Here is a 22,821-nt window from a genome sequence, read left to right as displayed (position 1 = left end):
TCTCTACTTTCTGCACTTCTCTTTGCACTCTCAGCACACTGCAATACAATACTCACGCAGCTCACAGCTCCATACACTCACACACACAGCACACTGCATCACAACTCTCTCACATATATATATATATATATATATATATATATATATATATATATATATATACACACACAAGGGGGAGCTAAATTCAAAGGTGGTGGCTGCAGATTTCAACAAAATCTGCAGAGTAGGTGGAGGGCTGCTGGCTGCTGGTCTTCATTTCAACATAGGCTGCATAGGGAGGTGCTGCTGCCGACGGTTCCACACCAGAACTCCCAACAATCCCCCACTTGGAGATGGAGGCAGCATCTCAACCAGTGTATAGACAAATGATGTGCTCATATCTGTCTTCAAGCATGAAGACCAACTGAAGTTGAGTACAACTTCAGTTTCTCTCTAGTCACCACCTTCCTATCTATTAGATTTCTGCGAACTAATCTGATGGCTGTCATCTTCACAACTAGTGTAAAAATGCCGGTGTAGTCAATCCCTTTCTTCTGCTCAAAGCCTTTGACTACCAATTGAGGCTTGTACCTTCTGGAGCCGTCATGCTCTTCTTCAATTCTGTACACCCACTTATTGTGAAGGTCTTTGGGCAACTTCCAAATTATGTTGGAGGTGAGGGACTTCATCTCGTCCTTCATTGCAAGCTCCCACTTGCTCGCATCTCCTGCCTGACATGCTTCATCACAGCATTCAGGCTCTCCTCCATCTGTAGGAAGTAAGCAATCTATATACCTTCCGTCTGGTATATGAGGCCGAGTAAATCTCCTAAGCTCCGGTGCTAGAGTAGGAGATGGTGGTGCAACGATCTGCTCCACTGGTTTCTCCACCTGAGGATTCTCGGCATTCTGCTGTTGTGTCCCGACACACTTCCTTGGGGCACGGGTGTTTATCTGGAAACTGACCCTCTTCTGTTTCCTGACTATGCAATCCTCACACATGTCAATCTACACTGACTATAGACAACTCAATTTTCCCTTTGAGTACATCACCCTGAGTTCCTTCTCGCTCATGTGACCAAGTCGTTGGTGCCAAATGTTGCTGTCGTCATTTCCTGCAGCAACTGAAATAGACATGGAGGCATTGGAGGTTAGAAAAAGTGTTCCGCTTTTCTTACCTCGTGCTATCGTAAGTACACCCTTTGAAACTTTCCATTCATCGCCAATGAATTTCGTTGTGTATCCCTCATCTGCCAACTGACCAACTGAAATCAAATTCTTTCTCAGGTCTAGAATATATCTAACATTCTTCAGCTTCCATACTGACCCGTTCATTTTGATCTTCACAACTCCCTTGCCGATTACATCGCAAGGTTGATCATTGTCAAGGTACACCTTACCGAAATCACCTGGTGTGTACTGCTCTAGGCAATCTTTGCAGCATGTGGCATGATATGAGGCTCCGGAGTCTAAGACCCAAAACTCCTACTTGCTCTCCAAAGAGCATATCAACATCTCATCATTCTCGAAAGCAATATTTGCTTCTGTCTTTGCCTCAGATTCCTTTCTCGAACCTTTACACTGGTTTCTGAAATGTCCGTTCTTTCCACAGTTCCAACACTCAACATTCTTTGTGCCCTGGGAACCTCTGGGGTCTCTCGATTTGGACCGCCTGGTCCTGGATCTACCACGATTATTAGATCGTCCATGCCCGCCTCCCTTTCCTCGGCTTTCCACATTCAAAGCTGCATTCTGATCTCCTCTGTCAAAATCATGTTGATAACCTCATCATATTTCAGCTTCGATTTTCCTGCAGAGCTACTGATCGTAGTGACAATACCTTTCCAACTCTCAGGCAGCTGACTGAGAATTAATAGGGCACGGATCTCACTGTCAAAGGTAATCCCGATCGAGGCGAGTTGATCCGACAGCTCGTTGAAATTATTCAAATGCCTGCTGAAACTCTTACCTACAGACATGCTCATTGTAAACAGTCTTTTCATGAGATGTACCTTGTTCGCGGCTAATGGCTGCTCATACATGTTAGATAGTGCATCTATAAGGGACTTGGTGGTTGTCAAGTGTTTGATGTTAAAGGCAACAGACTTTGCCAACGTCATCCTTACGGCTCTGAGGGCTTTTCGGTCAAGCAACTCCCACTCGCTCTCCTTCATGAATTCTGGCTTCTCCATCAGTGGTAAGTGCAACTCCTTACCAAATAAGAAGTCCTCGATCTGCATTTTCTAGAAACCTAAGTTTGTGCCGTCAAACATCTCAATGTGAGAGCCCTTTTGGTTCGACATCTCAATTCACTGATCTAGAGATGGAATTAGCTCAATCGGACAGCACGATTGGATCTAGAACGGCAAAAAACCCTAGAAATGGCTTAAGTCGCTCGAAAAACGGACCCAAAATGGCTTTGAAAAACCAAGTCAAACTTTCGATCAAATTGGTCAAAATCGGTCAACCCTGCTGACGTGGCACGTGGGCCCACTGCTGATGTGGCACTAGGGCCCACTTGATGTTGTGGCACAGATGTGGCGTGGGTCCGGGGCTGACATGGCGACTGACTCTGCCGTTGACGTGCGTGATGACTAGGCGCTTACTCGGCACCACGTGGCGCTGACTGGTCGGCTGACGCAGCGCTGGTGTGGTGCGTTCACGTGGCGGGATCTAGCTGACGCAACGCTGACGTGGACGCTGACGCCAGTGTCTTCAACCTTTGAAACACTCCCCGGACTTTCTCCGGCGCGTGGGCGCGTGTGAGGATTTCTCCCGACCAGGTGCCGACGCGTGAGGGCATGTGAAGGCGCGTGGCGAGGCAGGATTTACACCGGTTGCGTGTGTGGGCGCGTGCGGCTTCGTCCGAGCTTTGTTTGAGCTCCGGTTACCTTCGTTGGATTCGTCTTGGCGAGGAGAGATTGATGGTAGCCTCAAAATCAAAATTTGAGCTACTGGACAGAGGCTCAAAATCCCGAATTTTTCTCGATCTGGCGATTTTACTCCAACTAAGCTCTGATACCAATTGTTGGGAGATAAAACCTGGAGCAACAATCACACACGAAGAAGAATTCAAAGCACATCCACACTGGAACACCAGATTTACGTGGTTCGGTCCAAACTGACCTACGTCCACTGGAGCACACATCATTACACTATAAACTGGGAGAAATAATACAAGGAGGAGTCACTGCTCAACTCTCTCTCACCACAACTCTTTACTCTCTGCACTTCTCTTTGCACTCTCAGCACACCAAAATACAATACTCACGCAGCTCACAGCTCCATACACTCACACACACAGCACACTGCATCACAGCTCTCTCACATATATATATATATATATATATACACACACAAGGGGAGCTAAATTCAAAGTTGATGGCTGCAGATTTCAACAAAATCTGCAGAGTAGGTGGAGGGCTGCTGGCTGCTGGTCTTCATTTCAACATAAGCTGCATGGGGAGGTGTTGCTGCCGACGATTCCACACCAGAAATCCCAACACCCTCCTCGTAACACTAATAAAGCCCACCTATTAATATGGTAACAAACAAGCCCATCTTCTCAATTCTTGAATTCAATCTCACTTCCTAATCTCTCCCTGAAGGCCTTTGCATCACTTCCCACTCTCTCTCTCTTTTGTCGGTAATTTCATTACTTCATCTTCCGATTTCTCTTGAGTTTCGATCTTTGCTTTTTCGTTGTGTTGGGAGGGTTTTGTGGTTCTGATTTCTGTTCTAATCGGTGTCTGCATTGGTTCTACTGTTTTTGTTTTATTATTTTGGGGAACTCGGTAGACCTGTTTCGTAATGCGAATCAGTGTGTATTGGGGTTCATTTCTTGGTGGTTTTTTTTTTTTTTTTTTTGTGGAAAAAGGTGGTGAAATGGCTTGCAAGAAGATTCCCTTCCCAAGAGGTTGCTGAAGGAGCATTTTAAAAGGTTTTCTAGTGCCTATTTGACTATCAAATCAGCCCAAGTAATTATCATTTACTGTGGAATCGGGTTTTCCTTTTTCGGATTAAGCTTGTTGATCTCCAGTACAAGGGTATGTTTTAAGATTCATTTCAATAAAAGATTTTGTATTAAAAAAGAAAAGGAAATTGATTACGCTTAAACTGTGTAATTAGACGTTTTAATCCGAGCATTAGAACTTATATTTTAAATTAAATGTTTAATTACTCTCAATATTTTAAAAAATTACCCTATTTATTATTTCTGAATTTCATTGAACAATTTATGAATTTTTGGCAATTTCTTATCACAGGAAAATTCTCGAGAGCCAAAACCGGTATCAATTCATAATTCGCACATAACTTTTCTTTCCAAGCTCCGATCGAGACGATTCAAAATTATGGGAAAAGCTGAGAAGGATATCTACAACTTTCGTGTTTTGAGTTTTGAGAGATACAAGTTTTAATATGATCGAAATCAAACTTGTTTGTTAGGGGACAAAAACTCAAAATGGAACAAACAAAATAAGAAATTGAAGAGGAAAAAAAAAAAGATGTGGGCCGGGTCACATGCAACTTAAGAGGAATTATTTGGGCTGGACGTTAAGGGCTTGAGGGCAGCTGAAAACAAGGAGACAAAATGAGGAGTGCTGGACCCAAAATGAAGAAAAGTAAAGGGGCATTCGGTTAATGACAAAGCTAGGCTGCCATGGGGATTTTGTGGGCTGTACATAGCTGGAATAGGAAATCAATTTAGGTTTCATTTTGGGGAATAAGCTAGGGCAGCAGGGCAGAATGGGGAGAGGACAATAACAAATCCATGTGTAGCATTGAAGAGAAGAAGCAGTGCCGCACGCAGAGGCTCTCCTCTCACGGCCACTCCATCTCTCTCTCTCTCCTTGTATTGTATTGTATTGTATTGTATTGTTGTAACATTGTTAAGTTATTTTATTTTATTACTAAGCTTTTAGTTTGCTTCATTTAAAACTGGGATTAACATTTGTTTAATAGAACTTATTTAGATTAAGTGTCATTTATTAGATTAATGTTTGTTTAACCTCTCTTTCTCTCCATTTAAACATTTGCTTAGATTATTTAAGTGATTAAATTCAGTTTATTCTTCTTGTAGTTGATTGAATTTAAATTCTGTTGGATTATTTATATTATTAAGCTCAGTTTATTTATTTTATTTTAAGGTCATTGTAGGGATTGATACTTGTTAGACATTTTTATTCTTGTGTTTACCTTACTGTTATTATATTGAAATTAAGTATTTGATTAGGAGTTAATAGTTGTTGGATATTTTTTTATTAGTCTAAATTTGGTCATTTTTTTTTTATTTAGGAAATGTTTGAGTCTTTCTATTGTTGGATTTAGTTTATTTATTTAGTCTGATTTTATTCATCGTTTGGCTTAATTTATTTTCATTTAGTTAAGTCATTGTTAGGTTCAGTTTATTCATTACTCTTAGGTTTTTGTGGAGTCTTATTTTAGCTATCCTTGTTTTACTATTTGAATATTCAATTAGTGAGTATTTGGTTGGTTTGCATGCTAGGTTCATAGTTTAAGTTTTGCGTCATTTCAATTCTATCACAAACTTTCAAAAAAAATCTCAAGATTTCGAATATGAACCATGTTCAGTAAAATTTATTTTTTTTTATTTTCTTTATCTATTTCGCTCTAGTTTAGAACTAATCCGCATTTCCCGTGGAGACGATTTGGATCTGGCCTATTTGGACTAATTATTACACGACGTAACTCATATACTTAGGATAGCTCTAGTGTTACTCATTTTTAGAAGTGAGTCATAAATCACAGAAAAAAAAAAAATTTTAGAAAAAGTATATTCATTTATTTTTTTTTCTTTACATCATATATGATTAAAAAAATGATAACTTATTTTATACGATTAATAATTCAGAAAACTCAAATGTTGATTATTTCTAAAATTATATTTTTATGCATTGTTTTGCTATACTTTTTTTCTTCCTCAATTTTCTTGATATGAAATATGAAAAATTAAATTCTCTTATATTTCTTTTACTTTTTTCCCCTCATTTTTCATTTTCTAAATAGGGCCTAAACTCAGGTTGCTGTTATCAATTAATTAGTCTCTCTAATTGATTAACAATTTCAAAAATAATTATTTTAAATTAATATTTAAATATTTCCTACTCAATAAAATAATAGAATCCTTATTTAATTAAATATAATTAGTGTATATTTATAATGTATGACTGTTATATTAATTTACGATAAAAATAATATTTTTAACTAAATTACAAAATGTAATTTATTCTATGTGAAAATTTAAATTAATAAATGATTCTTCCCTCCAATAATTTAATTAATCATTATTATAATTAATAAATAAATAAGAGTAAAACCAAAAATTTCTTATATACAGAAAATCTCGCTACTTGGAGTAACGAGATTTAAACAAATCTTGCTACATGAAGTAACAAGATTTAAATGGCATCCCTAATCTGGTCTAAACGCGTGGCAAACAAATATCGATACTCCAAGTTATTGGGTTTTTGTGGAGCCTAGTTGTGTTTTAATTTGGATGACGACCCGATCTTTATTTAATTAGAGATTTCTATCCTAAGGCTTAGTCCATGGAGCCCATTTGGAACGGAACCCTAGGCGCAACATATAAAAAGGATTGCTTTCGGGTAATTAGGGTTGGTGTGGTTGTACCTGCGAGAGAGCGAGAGGGAGAGCATTGTATCGCCGCACTCTCTGTGTTTTCTTCCTGATAATATTGAAATCTCTGCAATTCCGTGGACGTAGGCAAAATTGCTGAACCACGTAAATATTATCTTGTGCGTATGATTAATTTTTTTTTTATATTATTTTTCCTCTATTTTGTTTCTCACAGGTTTCAAGAATTTGTTCTTTATTCCCAACACAAGTAGCGAGATTTGCCTATGTTTATTTTGGACGTGACACATGACAAATCTCGCTACTAGCGAGATTACGTCAGAGTCATTCTGAGAAACACTTCTCAAAATAGTGTATTATTTAATATATTTTTCTAAAAAAAGAATAAACTAGGAAAACACTCGACGACATACATAAATATAAATTTTTTACTTGTGAGTTTACCTCACTCTAATTCTACTATATATACATCTTAATAATAAAAGCTCACTACTCTTCACAAAAAAAATAAATCTAATAAGAGAAATTTAAATTTAAAAATACAAATATGTATATATATATATATATATATATATATATATATATATAAAAGGAGAATTTAAATTTAAAAATTCACAAAAAATGATAATAAGATTATTATTTATTAAATTCACAGTGGCGCAATTATTAAACCAAAATGAGTTTCCATTTTCATTTAAATATTTTTTTCATGCTCTTTGTGCAGTATCTCCATATAATATTTCATTTCATCTAAAGAGCTTAAAGAAGAGTTTGCTTGCGGGTACCTCAATATTTTAATTTCCAAGGTATTTGTTTTAATATGAATCAAATAAGTAGAACACAGGAGAATAAACAACAAATAAATGCAAACATAATCAAAATAAGAAGAACAACAGATTTTACGTGGTTCGGCAAAACCTATATTCACGGAAACAATAACACACAAATTTCACTATGAAAATTACAATGTATACAATACACTTCTCAAAATGATCACTCTTATACTCAATAGATGTCCAGAATGACATATAAAAGAATCTCTCGGAGGTTTCCTTCCGTTTACCCAACCACCCAACGTTCAAATTCAAAAATTCAAAAAAAAAAAACAACTCACAACTCAAGTGTCCTTTGTCAACGAGTATAGGGCTTCATCGATGATCCATAGAAGACCACTCGTCGACGAGAACATACTTTCGTTAACGAGTCCAGAACTCTGAAATTTTTCTGCTCTCGGTATTTTCTCGTTGACGAACTTAGGATATTCGTCAACGAACTCTTGCTGTCTTCTTGTCGATGAACATAGGGCATTCGTCGACAAGCTTCTACTATGCTGCCCCTTCATGTTTTTCTTTCCTCTTTCTTTGCTTAAGAAAACTAAAGTATAAGAGCCGCAATCAACAGTTTTGGCAATGACTACTCTCGAAAACAAAGGCATGCTTGAATTGGGAGTTGATGCAGAACAATTGTGACATCATCAAAACACCTCAAGATGAGATGTAAAGAAATAGGACCCAATGCTTGGCACTAAAGAATAAAATGAATTAAAAGTAAAATCAAACAGAAAGTTATACACGAAAACGTAAACGATCAATTTCATTTCATTGCATTCTATTTCTGCATATGAAACAAATTATACGAACAAGGTGATCCAAATCGATAAAAAATCACAATTTGTTTAATGGATAGTGATAACGAGCAAACAAAGTAATACTCAACATACATACAATTCGGAAAATATAGGATGTATTTGTCTTGTATGGGCAAAGTATATATTACATAAAATATTTTCACAAAATTATTCATTAAAAGGTAAAATTTAGATAGGCTGTGGCAGGTCGGGGAGCAACTACAATTATAGGAAAAAGGGGCCGTGTTAAAGGTGTAATACAAAGGCCCTATTTGACAAACCTGCCCTTGCAACAGACATCGAATTAATTTCACTTTATGGAAATTGATTTGTATTGCTGGACTCTGCTTGTTATAGCTTGTTCAACTGGCAGTCTCTCCAAGCTTGAAGCCCCATAAAATCCGTGCACTCCCTTCATTCTTTTTAATACGAATTCTGCCTCTTTTGGACCAGATATAGGGCCTGCACATTACACCAAAGACCCTTCTTCGTAGAATTAGCTCTTCAAAAGCTAAACCCCAAAAAAAAAAAAGGAAAAAAACATTGTATGGATTGAAGGTCAAGAAGAAAGCGATCAACTAAGATATTTCGTAATATATCTTTATAAGAAACCAATAACATGTCAAATGAATCTCAGATACAAAAATCTAGTGAACATAGTGAGGATAAGATTAAATCTAGGTGTTGGATTGAGGAAGACAGGGAAGTGCTTGACTAGTTGAAGGCATGGGGCAAACAAAATGAAGTAAAAGGAAAACTCTTCTTTTAAAAAAAAAAAATTAAAATGAAATCTAACTGTCAAGTAACATGATAAAAATTTCTAAATATTATGGATAATAAGGTGAAAAATTAAAGTGGATAAGTGTTTGGGCCTGGCTAAGGTAAAAACTAGAAATGAACATATAGCAGAAATGCTGCACAATAGATACAACAATTTTTTGAGAAGCATATGGCGCGCACAGAAATTTCTTGAAGGAACAAAGGGCAATGCAACGCATGTAGTTAAAAAATATATGAAAACAGGAAATTTTCAAACCAATAGCATCTACAATTCTACAGCAAAAGTATCGATAATGATGCTGAGCATCTGAACCAATCATTGGAAGAAGGCTCAGATGAATGTCCAAGAAAAGAATATGCACGATCCTTGATATCATTCAAGCTTGTAGAATTAGCCACTTTTTCTCAATAGCATCCATCAAATTAAGCCAATGATAAGATTCTTAATGACAAGCAGGCCCCAGTAACATTATAGCAGAGAACAAAAGATTTCCTAGATTACCTCCATGGCAGAGCACAATTACGCCAGGATTGATCCTATGTGCTGCATCTGCAATAGCTTGAACACACACAGCACTTTCCTCCAATGAAACAGCTGTTTTTGCACCAATTGACCCAGATGTCGTGAGGCCCATATGTGCCACTATGATGTCAGCCCCAGCTTTTGCCATTCCAATAGCTTCATCACAGTTAAAAGCATAAGGGGTTGTCAAAAGACCCATTCTATGTGCTTTTCCAATCATGTCAACCTCCAAGCTAAGCAAGACACAGGAAAATAACAGATTTAATGAAGCATGAAAATTCAAAAGCAATCAGAAAATTTGTGAATCTAAGACATACCCATATCCCATCCCAGTCTCTTCCAAATTTTTTCTAAAATTGCCATCAAAGAGACCGACAGTTGGAAAATTTTGCACACCAGAGAATCCAATTGACTCCAACTGCTTTAAAAAGTAATGCATCTGACGGAAAGGGTCAGTTGCGCATACTCCAGCAAGAACCGGTACTCCTTTCACCACCTGCACAGCTTAAATAATGTGTAGCAATTAGTAGTGTTTCACAAAGTCCCGAAAAATTTAGACCATAACAACTTGTTGAGTTGTGGGCATATTTGAAGAAGTGATCCACTTGAAAATCAGTGTTTAGTGGCTCCATTTTGCATTTGAAGAGGCCAGCCTACTGGTGTATTGGGGGATGAAGCCGGGGGAGGACAGTGTATGGCATTTTGAACCAGGAAATAGTGTCATTTTATTGTAATATAAAAATATTTTTGAGGTTTCATGTGGGGCTATTTACATTTGTAGCCAAGGGGACTATATTTTTATTGCTATTTGCAGGGGCTCCATGGTCGTAATCTTACTGCCGAACCATGAAAATTGCTGTGTTCTCTCCTTCGTTTTACTTTTGATTTGCTTTGTATGTATTTGTGCATAATCCTAGGTCATACACATGACACACACGTTTCTTCTAATAACTGTAATAGGTGAAAATAAAAAATATATGAGAAAATGAAGCAGAACTGTAAAGCAAAGAACAGCAATATTCTCATTCTGCCTCCTTTTTCCAGTCATATTAAATTTGAACAACAAACCAAACATAGGTATGCATCAAATTGCTTCATTGATCCTGTCACAGCTTTTTGGAATAACCATGACAAAAGATTGCAAAAGATAGCAAATTACTAACTTTAGACCAAAATGGTCAGGAAGCACCTATAATGGATCAAATGATATGGTAATTGAAAATTGATCATTAAGGTTTTTATAACAGCTTTGCTTAAGGAAAAATTACAATTTTCAATTGGTCATATTGTGGAAGTGAATCTACCCCAGCCTATTTAAAGTAAACAAACTAGAAATAGAATGTCATTAATCCGGATTGAGAACCAAATTAGTTATTTGTTTAATCAATAAACTCTCCATCTAAAGAAATGTCAAACAAGCTAGAAGTTTAAACTTACAGGCAACACCTCATTGGCCATTTCAAGAACTACTGCATTTGCATCAGCAAAAGGTAATAAGCCTGCTAATGAACCCCTTCCTGCCATTCGAAAGCGCCCTGAGTTATATATGACTACCAAATCCACACCACCAGCTTCCTCAAACTTTGCTGATATGCCAGTCCCTGCACCAGCTCCTATTATAGGCCTCCCTTTACTTATTTGATCTTTCAGTTGCTGCAATATTGCCTGTGTTCTTTGCAAAGTTTCTGACAAATACATATAAAAAGGGTATATTAATTACAGGGTAGTCAACATGGTAAATCCCTCATTTTCTCCTCCGTAGAGGCAAGCTTGTAAGGCTCAGTTAGGAACTCAGAAAATATTAAGAAAAAAAAAAAATGAAGAAATCCACTTTTCATGTTTGGTTATCAGCAAAGAGACAAAGAAAATAATATATATATATATATATATATATATATATATATATATAGATATAGTAAATGAATGAAAAAGAAAATTGACTCTACATATCATTTGACCTTCCAATTTTCTTAATTGTTAAACATACTTGAATGAATTTTTATTCAACAGTATTTGATTAAAAAAAAATGGAAAACTTGTTACCTTCTTATTTTCTTTTCCCTTTTTTCTTTTGTAGTCAATTCAAAGTCAGACAAACACAAATCTAACTTTGTAGATTTCTCCTATACAAAACATAAAGAATGTGCCACAAACACTAGAAATTGTAGTTAGTTGAGTCGTCTTTTAAACAAAAAGGAGCTTGCAATATGGCATTCATGACTTCATTGCAGTTCCTCTGCCTTTTATTTATATAAAAGTTTGTCTAGGTATTTTACATGTTTTTATATTGAAAATGCAATAAAGGCTTTGAGATGAACTAAACTATAGCATGGGTATCAATGCCACTACAATTGCAAAACAAAATGTCTAATGTCTGTTAAACTGTCAATAATGAATTAAATAAATGCATGCACTGTATAATACAATTCAAATATAACATACAAATCAAGAAGTTGCTGATTAAAGAAATAGAAAAGAATATAAACCACAACCTGGTCTTGCATCAGGGAAACCAGTTGGGCTGTGGCAAATAGTTCCATAGCCTGACAAACTCGGCTCAGAACTAGTATTCTCATCTAGCTCTTCACTGGATTTGCCAAATGCAATTTGACATGGACTGGTATTTTCAGAATTCCTTGCCATCATCTCTAAAAATGAGTCAATCAACGCATCCACAAACCCACGATCATTAATATGGCAGGGATACACCTTTACCTATTATCCCACACAACCTCCAGTTTCAGAAAATAAATCAAGATGCTCATTAATTCGAATCATGCCCATAAAACCAAGCAAGCAAGGAAGCCTGAAGTTTCTGGTATGTGCAATAATGCAATCTAGCAAGCAACAATGGTACCTTTCGATCTTCATTTGTCTGAATGAGCATCTGTAATTCATTTACTAGAGTTGTAGTGGCCTCGGGATCGTAAAAGGCCTTCCCCGGTGCATCTAAAGCAGAGATACCTTGCTGTGGCAGGCACACACAAACCTTTGATGCTGACTTGTTCAATTTGTTAGCAATAAAGCCAGCAAATTTCTTGTTTTCGTCTGCAGTAGTTCGCATAAGTGAAACCTGCAGATTATGGACTTTGATATTTCATGTATGAAGCTATTAAATCCCAAAGTTAATAGAGTAATATATACAGTTGATAACTGCAAACAAGTGCAATCCTGTCAATTCATCCTTCTTGTTTGCACCCCCCCCCCCCCCCCCAGCGCCCAAAAAAAAGCATAGATCATATAGCTTGAGACTTGGGGCATTCCAATGCAAAAATTATATCATTCTAAGATTTTCATGGATACGTGCAATAAATCGAACTGGTTAAAAACCTGAAAAAAAATGATAGGTGAAACAGAAAAAAAGGAGAAAAGCACTCTCACCTGCTCATTGTGTTCATGAATCTTCCTTTGCTGAAAATTGGAAGGTATGGTATCTTTAGCTCCAAAATTAACCATATCCAAGGCTCCCACACTCAAAACCAAAGGGATCTTCTTTTCTATGATAGCATCAAATCGGCAACTATCACAAGCCATAACACCTCCAACAACATAATCTGCAACCTCTGTCGTTGTAATGTCCAGAACACCCTAAAGAAAGTAAAGAAGAATGTGAGCATAAAGCATGAGATGAAGTATGCAATAATTACTATTGAGTAGAACAAAAAAGTTAAAACCATCCAACAGTTATGAAGAGTCACATGAACTGGTCATGTGATTTCGATTTACACCAAATCTTGGAAAATATTAACAAATGCAAAACATGATGTAGAAATATTGCATATACCAAAATGAAAATGCACAACCTGAGTTTACAATTAATATGACCAAACATAAACCAAAAAACATGATGAATTTTTTTAAAAGTACTTTAATAAGTATTAGTTTAATTAATTAAGTGCATACAATGCAAACTCAAGCACACATCCCAAGTCTTAAGCTTTCCATTGGACTTTCTCAAACATCTCTCAAAAAAGATATATTTCCAACATAGTTGGTCAAGATTTAAGTGTCGCGCCTATCCAAAGAAAAATGCATCAGTTCACCAACATTTTTAAAATCAGGGAAGGATTTGATATTCTACCAATCAATAACATCTACTTCCAATATTCCTTTTTAGTGTTACTTGAACAAATTCAAGCTTCAGATGTGAGTGCATAGACAAAGACTTCCAGTAAACATTTCCAGCTTAGAAGCTAGTGTGTGAATCGTGAAGTATAAAATGGCTAATGCAACAATATTATACTTATTGTAGTTCAAGCTTCCTAGTGAACTCACAAATGACTAGTCACCAAGCATGAACTCAGATCCCGATTTGAACTCTTAATGAGCAAATACTGTATTGAGTTGATAAAAATACCTGAATAAATCCTCCTCGTACCAGATTCTCCATAGCCCTGCCCCCAACCCCTGTGGCATGAAAAACCATGGTCTCGAAGCCTTCCTTAACCAATCTTTCTTTGACAGCATTGACACAAGGAGTTGTAACGCCAAACATGGTTATGCCCACAGTGAACTTTTCATTAGCATTACGAGGTTCCATGGACCTCTGGAGGCTTCCAGTCACCATTCCGGCAAAAGCTGCCCCAGCATTTGATAATATAACCCTGCTTAAGCTATTAATTCCACAGATATCCACCACGGATGGAAATAATACTAAGTCTGATGTGCCAACATAAGCTTGGGTTTGACCACTAGCCATGGTGGATACAATCACCTTAGGTACTCCAACTGGGAGACATCTAAAGGCATATGACATAAGAGATGTTCCACCACTGCCTCCAAGCCCAATAGCTCCAACAAGGACATGATCCCCATGAGATTTTTTAAGGAAATGTTCAAGTGCTTTGCTCATTATAGAAATCGCCTTGCCTCTGTCATCTGGAAGGGAGGATGAAGCTCGTTCCGCTGATTCAAAGTAATGAGAGAAAACTTCATTTCTTGTCACAAAATTGAAGTCCTCGAAGCTCTCCATCCCCTTCGGTCCCGTGGAAACATCAACGACCGTTACTAGTACCTTCTTTTTCCATGGGCACAAAACAATATCATGTGCAATGAGAGAATAACCTATAACTACAACTAATTGTAAGCAAACGTAAACTTTCTTTTTTTTAAAAAAAAAAAGAAAAAAAAATTAAATGTAACGTAGACAGCAGGTATAATGCAGATTGTGCTTTGTACATAACCCAATGTCTTGCAAAGACCAAAATTATATTCATTATATGCTCAGATGGAGATGGTAGTGTAGGATTTGGACGGTTGAATGAACCACAAGAACAAGAGAAACGGCTTAAATTATCTGAATTATGGAGATGAGAAAAGACAATATAGATATAACCATTAGCTGAGGTGAGCTAAATACAGTATACAATGAAAAATACCCGCTAAAATGGATAACAGTCAAAGGGCAGTTGAATTGTCTTTTATATTCAGATGCAGAAACAAGATTATGCTTTGTACGTAACCCAGTGTCCTGCAATGACCAAAATTATATTCATTGTACGATCAGATGAAGATGATAATGTGGGATTTGGTTTGTTGAATGAACCGCAAGAACAAGAGGAATGACTTAAATTATCTGAATTACGAGGATGAGGAAAGACAGCATAGATATTACTCTGTTAGTTGATATGACCTAAATACAGTGTACGATGAAGCATACTCGCTAAAGTGGATAACAGCCAAGGAGCAGTTCAATTATCTATTTTTGAGATGCAGAAACAAGGTTACATCATTATATTTTTTACTATATCCAAGATTATTACTATATTTAAACGTAAAGCTCCTTATTCGCAAATCCAACAATGATTGTGCTTTCCTGGTTCTAGGATGCTTCATGGCGGGGCATGATCTAACTCCCCACCAAATATACATATATATATATATATATATATATATATATATATATATATATATATAAAGACAGCATAGATATTACTCTGTTAGTTGATATGACCTAAATACAGTGTGCGATGAAGCATACTCGCTAAAGTGGATAACAGCCAAGGAGCAGTTCAATTATCTATTTTTGAGATGCAGAAACAAGGTTACATCATTATATTTTTTACTATATCCAAGATTATTACTATATTTAAACGTAAAGCTCCTTATTCGCAAATCCAACAATGATTGTGCTTTCCTGGTTCTAGGATGCTTCATGGCGGGGTATGATCTAACTCCCCACCAAATATATATATATATATATATATATATATATATATATATATATGTTTGTAAAATGAAGATTCTTTCTTTGAAACCTCTTAAAAATCGTGATTTCGTCAGATTAAATAAATGGAATTTGCGAATTGCGTTCGCAGCTAGCGGATCAACCGAACACGAACGCGGAAAATTTTCAACCATTTGGCAATCAAAGCACAGAGAGTTTGCTATCATTGAATTTAGGGAAGGAAAAAAGATGAGAAGAAGTTGCCTCAGAAGAAGAGATGAGGAAGCTGTTCAAGTTGGAGCGGACGGAATCGGATAGGAACCGGAGCTCCTCGAGCTTCGTATCGGCCGTTCCGACGCAGAATACTTGATGGCGAGCATCATTGTCATGAGGCGCCATTGTTGTCGTTGATCGGAGTTAATCTTGATTTTAGTTGGAGCTAGGGTTCCAGAGCAGATGATGACAATGGTGTAGCCTCCGCAGCGTTCTAATTTTGTATTGCTTGTAATGTTCGTCACCTGTGCTTCTCTGTTAGCCTTCCTTAAAGATCAGCGAACAACAGAGCAGCGGCGGCGGCGACACCACACCTTTCGCAGTTTGCGGACAAAAAGGCAAAAAGGGATAAAATACAAATCCGCTCATTGCCCATCGCCATCGGTTTTCCGAAATATGGTAGCCCCACTGCCACGTCACGGTGCTACCATCCAATTAAAAACTCCCATATGGATGGGTGCTCACACCTCCTAAGTCCCTGACTTTAAAATATTTATAGTTACACTACATATCTTCCGAATCTTACTTTTTTTTTTAAAAAAAAAAAAAGTTAAAAATTTCTCACTCTGTGCCCTATTTGCATATCAAATATTTTGATGAGGAATGAAAAGGAGGGAAAATAACAAGGAAATTTATTTATTTTTATTAATTTTTTTTATATCAAAACATAATGCAAATCTTTTATGAAGAAAATAATTTTTTTAAAAAAAATATGAATATGAATATGATTGTGTCCTAAACATGGACATGAACAAATATAATGATATGTTGGAAATCAAAGTTAGAATCTAAATAATTATTAATATGAATGACCTTACAAAAATTTTACACAAAACTTTAGGCAAAAGAAAAGTTGATGTTGTGCAAAGTGTTGAATGTCAATGCACAGCGAAAACCACAAATCGAATCGGATCATGCAATTCAAGTAACCAACGATGAATATATGGAAACACAATCACAAAGACATAATTAACCAAACAATAAAACATACGACTCAAGAATTTACGTGGTTTGACAATATGCCTATATCCACAAAAGCAAGCGGTTGATTTTCACTATCATTCATAAAAAAAAAACTTACATCAATGGTTACATATATTGTTTATATGCTAACCCTATGCATATATAGGGCTTAAAAATTATCTAAAGTACTCCTATAGCAAACCCTGGAGGAAAAACCTCTGAATTCTCCAATTTTTCGATCGTCCCGATTCAAAATCCGTGTTTAGCGCCGAACAATACCGTCAACAGTTTCAGCACAACTGTTGATAGTTTAATACTGAGGTTGAATCCTATAGACTAAAACCGCCGATGGCCAGAAATCGTCGACGATTAACTATCGAGAGCAAACCGTCGACTAAACAGTCGATGGTTTCTTCCTACAGCCTACTTCCTTGTTCTTTGTTTTACCATGTTTTCCCCGAGCATTTATTCCAGTCACTATAAGCCATAGACTCCAACAATCTCCACCTTGGCAAATATTCACCCTTTAAGGAAATATGAAAGCATAACTCGCTGCTCTACCTATGATAGTAGATTGAAACTGCCTCCTTTCTATCACCTGAAGATGTTGATCAAGTCCAAGCAATGCTTGAACTTGTCCGTTGTGACGGACTTTGTCAACATATCTGCTGCATCTCAGACGTGTGAACTTTTTCAAGAAAAAGTTCACCTAAAGTAACCAGTTCCCTGATCTTGTGTAACCGCACATTGATGTGCTTTGTCTTTACATAATACACCTAGTTTTTTGCCAAACAAATGACACTCTGACTATCATAACGCAAATGAACTCCACCTTGCTGAACACTCAGCTCCTTGACCAATCATGTATGCCACAACGCTTCCTTAGCAATTTTGGCAACTATCATATACTCCGACTTAGTTGTTGATAATGCAACTAGGGACTGTACTGCCCTCCCACAAAGGTAAACACATACCCTATTGTAAACCTCCAGTCATCCAGATTCCTTAAATAGTCTACATCCACAAATCCCACAAATGATGGATCACTTTGATGCCTTCCAACACATGATGCCATAGTTTGTAGTACCAACACCCCACTACATTGGCATAAGGGCCCTTTAACATGTCACGAATCTCATCGTCTGTCCTTAGGCACTGTGCGGTAGACAATCTAAAATGATTCGCTAACGGTGTACTCACCGGTTTAGCATTAGCCATGCTAAACCTCTCCAACACCTTTTCCATATAACTGTCTTGAGATAACCACAATCTCCCTACAACTCTGTACTTGCGAATCTCCATCATATCCCAAGAATCTTTTTGGCCGCACCCAAGTTCTTCATGTCAAACTCTTTATTTAATAGAGTCTTCAACTGATTTACCTTAGTCATATCCTTCGCAAGAACTAGTAAGTCGTCAACGTAAAGCAATTAAAAAATGAAAGAACCATCCTCAAGACTCTTCACTTACATGCAACAATCATACTCACACCTCATGTAGCCAATCCAGATCATGTAGGAGTCAAACCTTTTGTATTGCTGCCTCAGAGACTACTTTAGCCCATAAAGTGACTTCCTCAATTTATAGATCAAGTGCTTCTTTCCGGGCTGATTGAATCCTTCTAACTGTACCATGTAAATTAGCTCCTCCAAATCACTATGGAGAAACATTGTATTTACTTCCGTCTACATCAACTGCATATCGTAATGTGCCACCAATCGCAACACAACCTCAATGGAAGTGTGTCTAACCACAGGAGAGAAGATCTCATCATAATTAACTCCTTTCCTCTTTGAGTAACTCTTTGCTACTAATCGAGCCTTGAACTTCTTTCCTTCCTTTTCTAATACTGCTTCTTTCTTCCTATACACCCACTTGCATTCTGTTGCCCTATTTTTTTTGGATCCTCCACCAACTCCCACATCTGGTTCTTATGCAAAGATTCCATTTCTTCGACCATTGCACCTATCGATATACTTTTCTCCTCTCTATGCACCACCTCTTGAAAATTAGTAGGATCCTTGCTAGTGGTAAAGAGAGCATAAGACACCAGATCATCAAATTCATACCTAGGAGGTGGTCTGACAATGCATCTCGGTCTGTTATAGCTATACTACGATGTTGCTGGTCTCCCGAGCTAAAGCTCCCTGAATTCTAAACAATGTCTACCCTGAGTCTCAAACTCCACCTACACCTCCTGCTAATCTCTCGAGCTAGAACTCCCTATATTTCTGCCCTTAGTCTCCAACTCCACCTGCACCACATGTTCATTGTTGTTGCATTTTTCTGCCACCTGCTTCTTTTCTTCTTCTTGAGTACGCTACAATATGACTTTCTCATCAAAAATCACGTCTCTACTGATCACCACCTTATTTACCTCTGGATCCTATAGCTTGAACCCTTTCACACATTTATGATGTCCCAGAAAGATGCACTATCTATACTTTGCATCAAGATTTGATCTCTCCTCACTATAAATGTGCACATAGGCTGGACAACCAAATACTCTCAACCTGGAGTAGTCTTCCACATTAATTACCTATTCATACCTCCTCTGCAACTTTCCCATCTAGTGATGCCCCTAGTGATCGGTTAACCAAGAAACATGTCATATTTACTACCTCTGCTCATAAGTTTCTTGCAAGCTCTGCATTCAACCTGAGACACTAAGCTTTTTCAGTTAGAGTTTGGTTCATCCTTTTGGCCACACCATTCTATTGTGGTGTCCGACGTACTAAAAAATGTCTCCTTATGCCATGTTACTCACAAAACTTCATGAACCTTGAATCGGTGTACTCATTTTTGTTGCTTGACTTGAGGTATTTAATCTTTCTCCCGTTCCACCTCAACTTTCCACAATTTAAACTTGGCAAACGTCTCTGACTTATGCCATATGAAGTACTCCTACACCTTCTGTGAGTAATCATCAATGAAACTCACAAAGTACATATGTCCTCCTTGTGATGCTACTCTCACCAACCCCCAAACATCTGAATGAATGTAATCCACGATCCCCTCCATCTTGTGTGTGGTTGTTATGAACTGCTTTAAGAACCCGAATCATGATAGGTGGGTTTTAATTAATTAAATGAGGAGCAAAAAGGTAAATTAAGCAGGCCTCATCGACGAATCCAAAGTTCTTCGAGAAAGTCTTAAGGATACTCAATGATGAGTTTTAGCGGTTCGTCAACGAGGAGAAGCCGAGGGGTTCAGAAATCCAGAAATCTCAAGCTCATCGACGAGGTCATGGTCTTGTCAATGAGAAGACTATAAGGCCTCGTCGACGAGGACGCAATTCGTCGACGAGAACAGCTAAGTTAAGGGTATTATAAATAGATATTTTCATTACTTCTCAGCTAAGAAATCTCATTTTTGTTGGCCTAACAAGGTCTCTCAATTGGTTTTGGTGATAACAAACAAAGGATGATTTAACTTGAAAAAGGTTGAGTTTTGGTGTTTCAGGAAATACGGATCAAGTGTGGTTCAAAGCAAAGCTCAAATATAGCTCAAGTATGGTTTAAGTGAAGAATAACTATAAGTCAAGTATGAAGATAACTTCTCAATGATCCAAAGAGGGTCTAACATATTTGAAGCTCAAGCAAATTGTTCAAAGAATCTTAAGAGCAAAGAGAACTCAAGCATGAAGGCTTAGGAAACATATTTGTAAGTATTTCAAAAGGCAAAATATCTTTGAAATATAGTTTGAAGTTTTTTCTAAGAGATTATAAAGATTTAAAGACATATTTAAATATATTTAATTAAGTTTTTATAAAGATCATGTGAGAGCAAAACAGTTTTTAAAGAAAGATATTTCATAAAATAGATTTTTAAAAGCTCAGATGACTGAATTTTTCAGTTCAAATGACTGAAGTAGAGACTTCAAATGACTAAACTTTAAGTTCAGACATCTGAAGAATTACTTTAGACGTCTGAAGATTAAGTACAGACATCTGAAGAATTTACAGAACAAGACAGAGAGTTCTAGTAGTAGTTCAGACGTCTGAACTTGCGACTTCAGACATCTGAACCTACGACATCAGACGTCTGAACTCTAATTTCAGACATCTGACCCTGTATCCAGTTCTATTTTTAAAAGGTTTAAGGAACTTCATATAACTAACCTCGACACTTCAGACGTCTGAACACTGTTCAACGGGCAAAAATTTTAAAACTCTTATTTTTAAATTATAGCCGTTTGAAACCCAAATTTTCTAACAACTTGGGAAACTTTTTAAGGAAACTCTTGCAACAAGGAAACCTACTTGGAAGCCTATAAATACATGGTTCTTATGAATCAAAAATTGATCCCAAGCATTGAAATTCTCTCAAAGCTCTCTTGCTCTCAAAATCTCTTTTACTCAATCTCTTGCAAAGCTGAAAGTATTGTTGTTCTGATCTTTTGTTCATCAAATCCTGAAGAATTACTGATTTCTCATCTGGAGAAAAGGATTTTGGTGAATTCTTTGAAAAGTTTCAAAATTTTATTTCATTCTTGATATTTTATCTTTTGAAGTACATAGTTTTGATTTGTACTAATCTGCTCTTTGTGTGAGCTTCTCTTGTACACTAGATTTTAATATTTCTCTTGTAGATTTTGGACGATTCCAGACTGTTGGAACGTTGACCAAACAAGGGCATATTATTTAGAGAAGGCAGGCTCTAGCCTTGACCAAAGGAGTGGTTGTAAACAGGCGTTGTTCCACCCAGTAACGGAACTGCTATAGTGGAAACCTTTGGTATTTTTCCAAGGGCGAGGACGTAGGCTGTGTTGAAGACGAACCTCGTAAAAAATCTTGTGTCTTTCTCTCTATTTTATATACTATACTTGCTGTGTTGTGTGATTTCAAAGCGTAGGTAACAAGTTTCAAAGAGAAAGAAATAAAGACTCTTGGTATTTAGAAAGTATGGTTCGATTAACCGTTTGCGGAAACTCAAAAGGGAGTACGTTGGTTAATCTGCAAAAATCTTAATCAAGAGAAGCACATACTAAAAGTTAATTTAAAGAAGGTGATAAACATTCACAGGGAAATCAAAAAAAGCAAAATTATCCTTGATTGAATGATTGAATTATTTTAGCTTTATTGATTGTCTTATTCATTTAAATTATAAGTATTCTAAAGTGTGCTTATAAATTATTTGTTGTGCTTTCTTTAGTATCTTAAGAAAAATATTAAAAATCATCAAAATATAAAAAGATTCCAATTCACTCCCCTCTTGGGAAGCTATTCCTAATTTCAATTTTCTCTCTTTATCTCTTTAGAAACCTAACCTGCTCTCCATCTTTCTAGATTTCTTTGCCGTTCGTCACGAGAATTGTTAATCCGAGGTTACCACAAGGATTGTGGAAGGATTCTCTACAAGTTCTACTAATCGGATTTTCAGTTTGGGTATTTTCGTGTTTTGGCGTAAAATCAAGGTAAGGCTCGATTTTCATTTTTGTTCCAGTAGTTTTGTAGAGAATGGAGTCGTGACTATATTCTGTACTATATGTTGTAGGTTTTGGAATTCGATTCACTGTTTAGGGGCCTTGGAGTTTGGGATTTGCCATTTGGGGAAAAGGTAAGGGGATTCAGTTTATGTCGGTTATTTTTTAAATCGGACTCAGTAGAACTATGCTTCATGGTCCTGTGTGCGTTTTGGTAACTCATTTGGGGGGATCTAATGGGTAAAATTATGGGTTTTTCATGTTACAATTTTGGGAAAAACAGGGTATTGGGTTGCATCCCTGGTTTTGTTGAAAACCATATGCATATGGTGATTTATACTGTGTAATAGGGATGGTCGTGCCTTGACTTTATTTAAACTGTATATGTTTAGAAAATCATGATTTTAGATTACCAAATGGGTGTGGTATGTTTGGTTATATGAGCATGCCTAGTTGTGTTTTGTGGAATGC

At 36.9% G+C, this 22,821-nt stretch overlaps 1 protein-coding gene across 4 annotated transcripts; it reads right to left on the bottom strand.

Annotated features, from left to right (window-relative positions):
• Window positions 1-8,319: 8,319 nt before the first annotated feature.
• LOC131163879 (toMV susceptible protein tm-1(GCR26)) lies at window positions 8,320-16,301 on the bottom strand. Of its 4 annotated transcripts, none has more exons than XM_058120713.1 (9): window positions 15,954-16,301; window positions 13,881-14,498; window positions 12,905-13,111; window positions 12,381-12,596; window positions 12,016-12,238; window positions 10,961-11,208; window positions 9,841-10,019; window positions 9,503-9,756; window positions 8,320-8,682 (listed from the first exon to the last, which is right to left on the bottom strand). In XM_058120713.1, the coding sequence occupies exons 1-9, from the start codon at window positions 16,086-16,088 to the stop codon at window positions 8,531-8,533; spliced, it is 2,232 nt and encodes a 743-aa protein (XP_057976696.1). In that variant the 5' UTR covers window positions 16,089-16,301; the 3' UTR covers window positions 8,320-8,530. The 4 variants fall into 4 exon arrangements, with proteins under 4 accessions (XP_057976696.1, XP_057976687.1, XP_057976671.1 ...); XM_058120704.1 differs by having other exon boundaries at window positions 13,881-14,533; window positions 15,950-16,271; XM_058120688.1 differs by having other exon boundaries at window positions 13,881-14,540; window positions 15,954-16,269.
• Between the last annotated feature and the right edge of the window lie 6,520 nt (window positions 16,302-22,821).

This window comes from Malania oleifera, chromosome 1 (genome assembly GCF_029873635.1).
Source record: "Malania oleifera isolate guangnan ecotype guangnan chromosome 1, ASM2987363v1, whole genome shotgun sequence".
Lineage (NCBI taxonomy): Eukaryota > Viridiplantae > Streptophyta > Magnoliopsida > Santalales > Ximeniaceae > Malania > Malania oleifera.
This window is presented reverse-complemented; position numbering and strand designations above follow the sequence as displayed.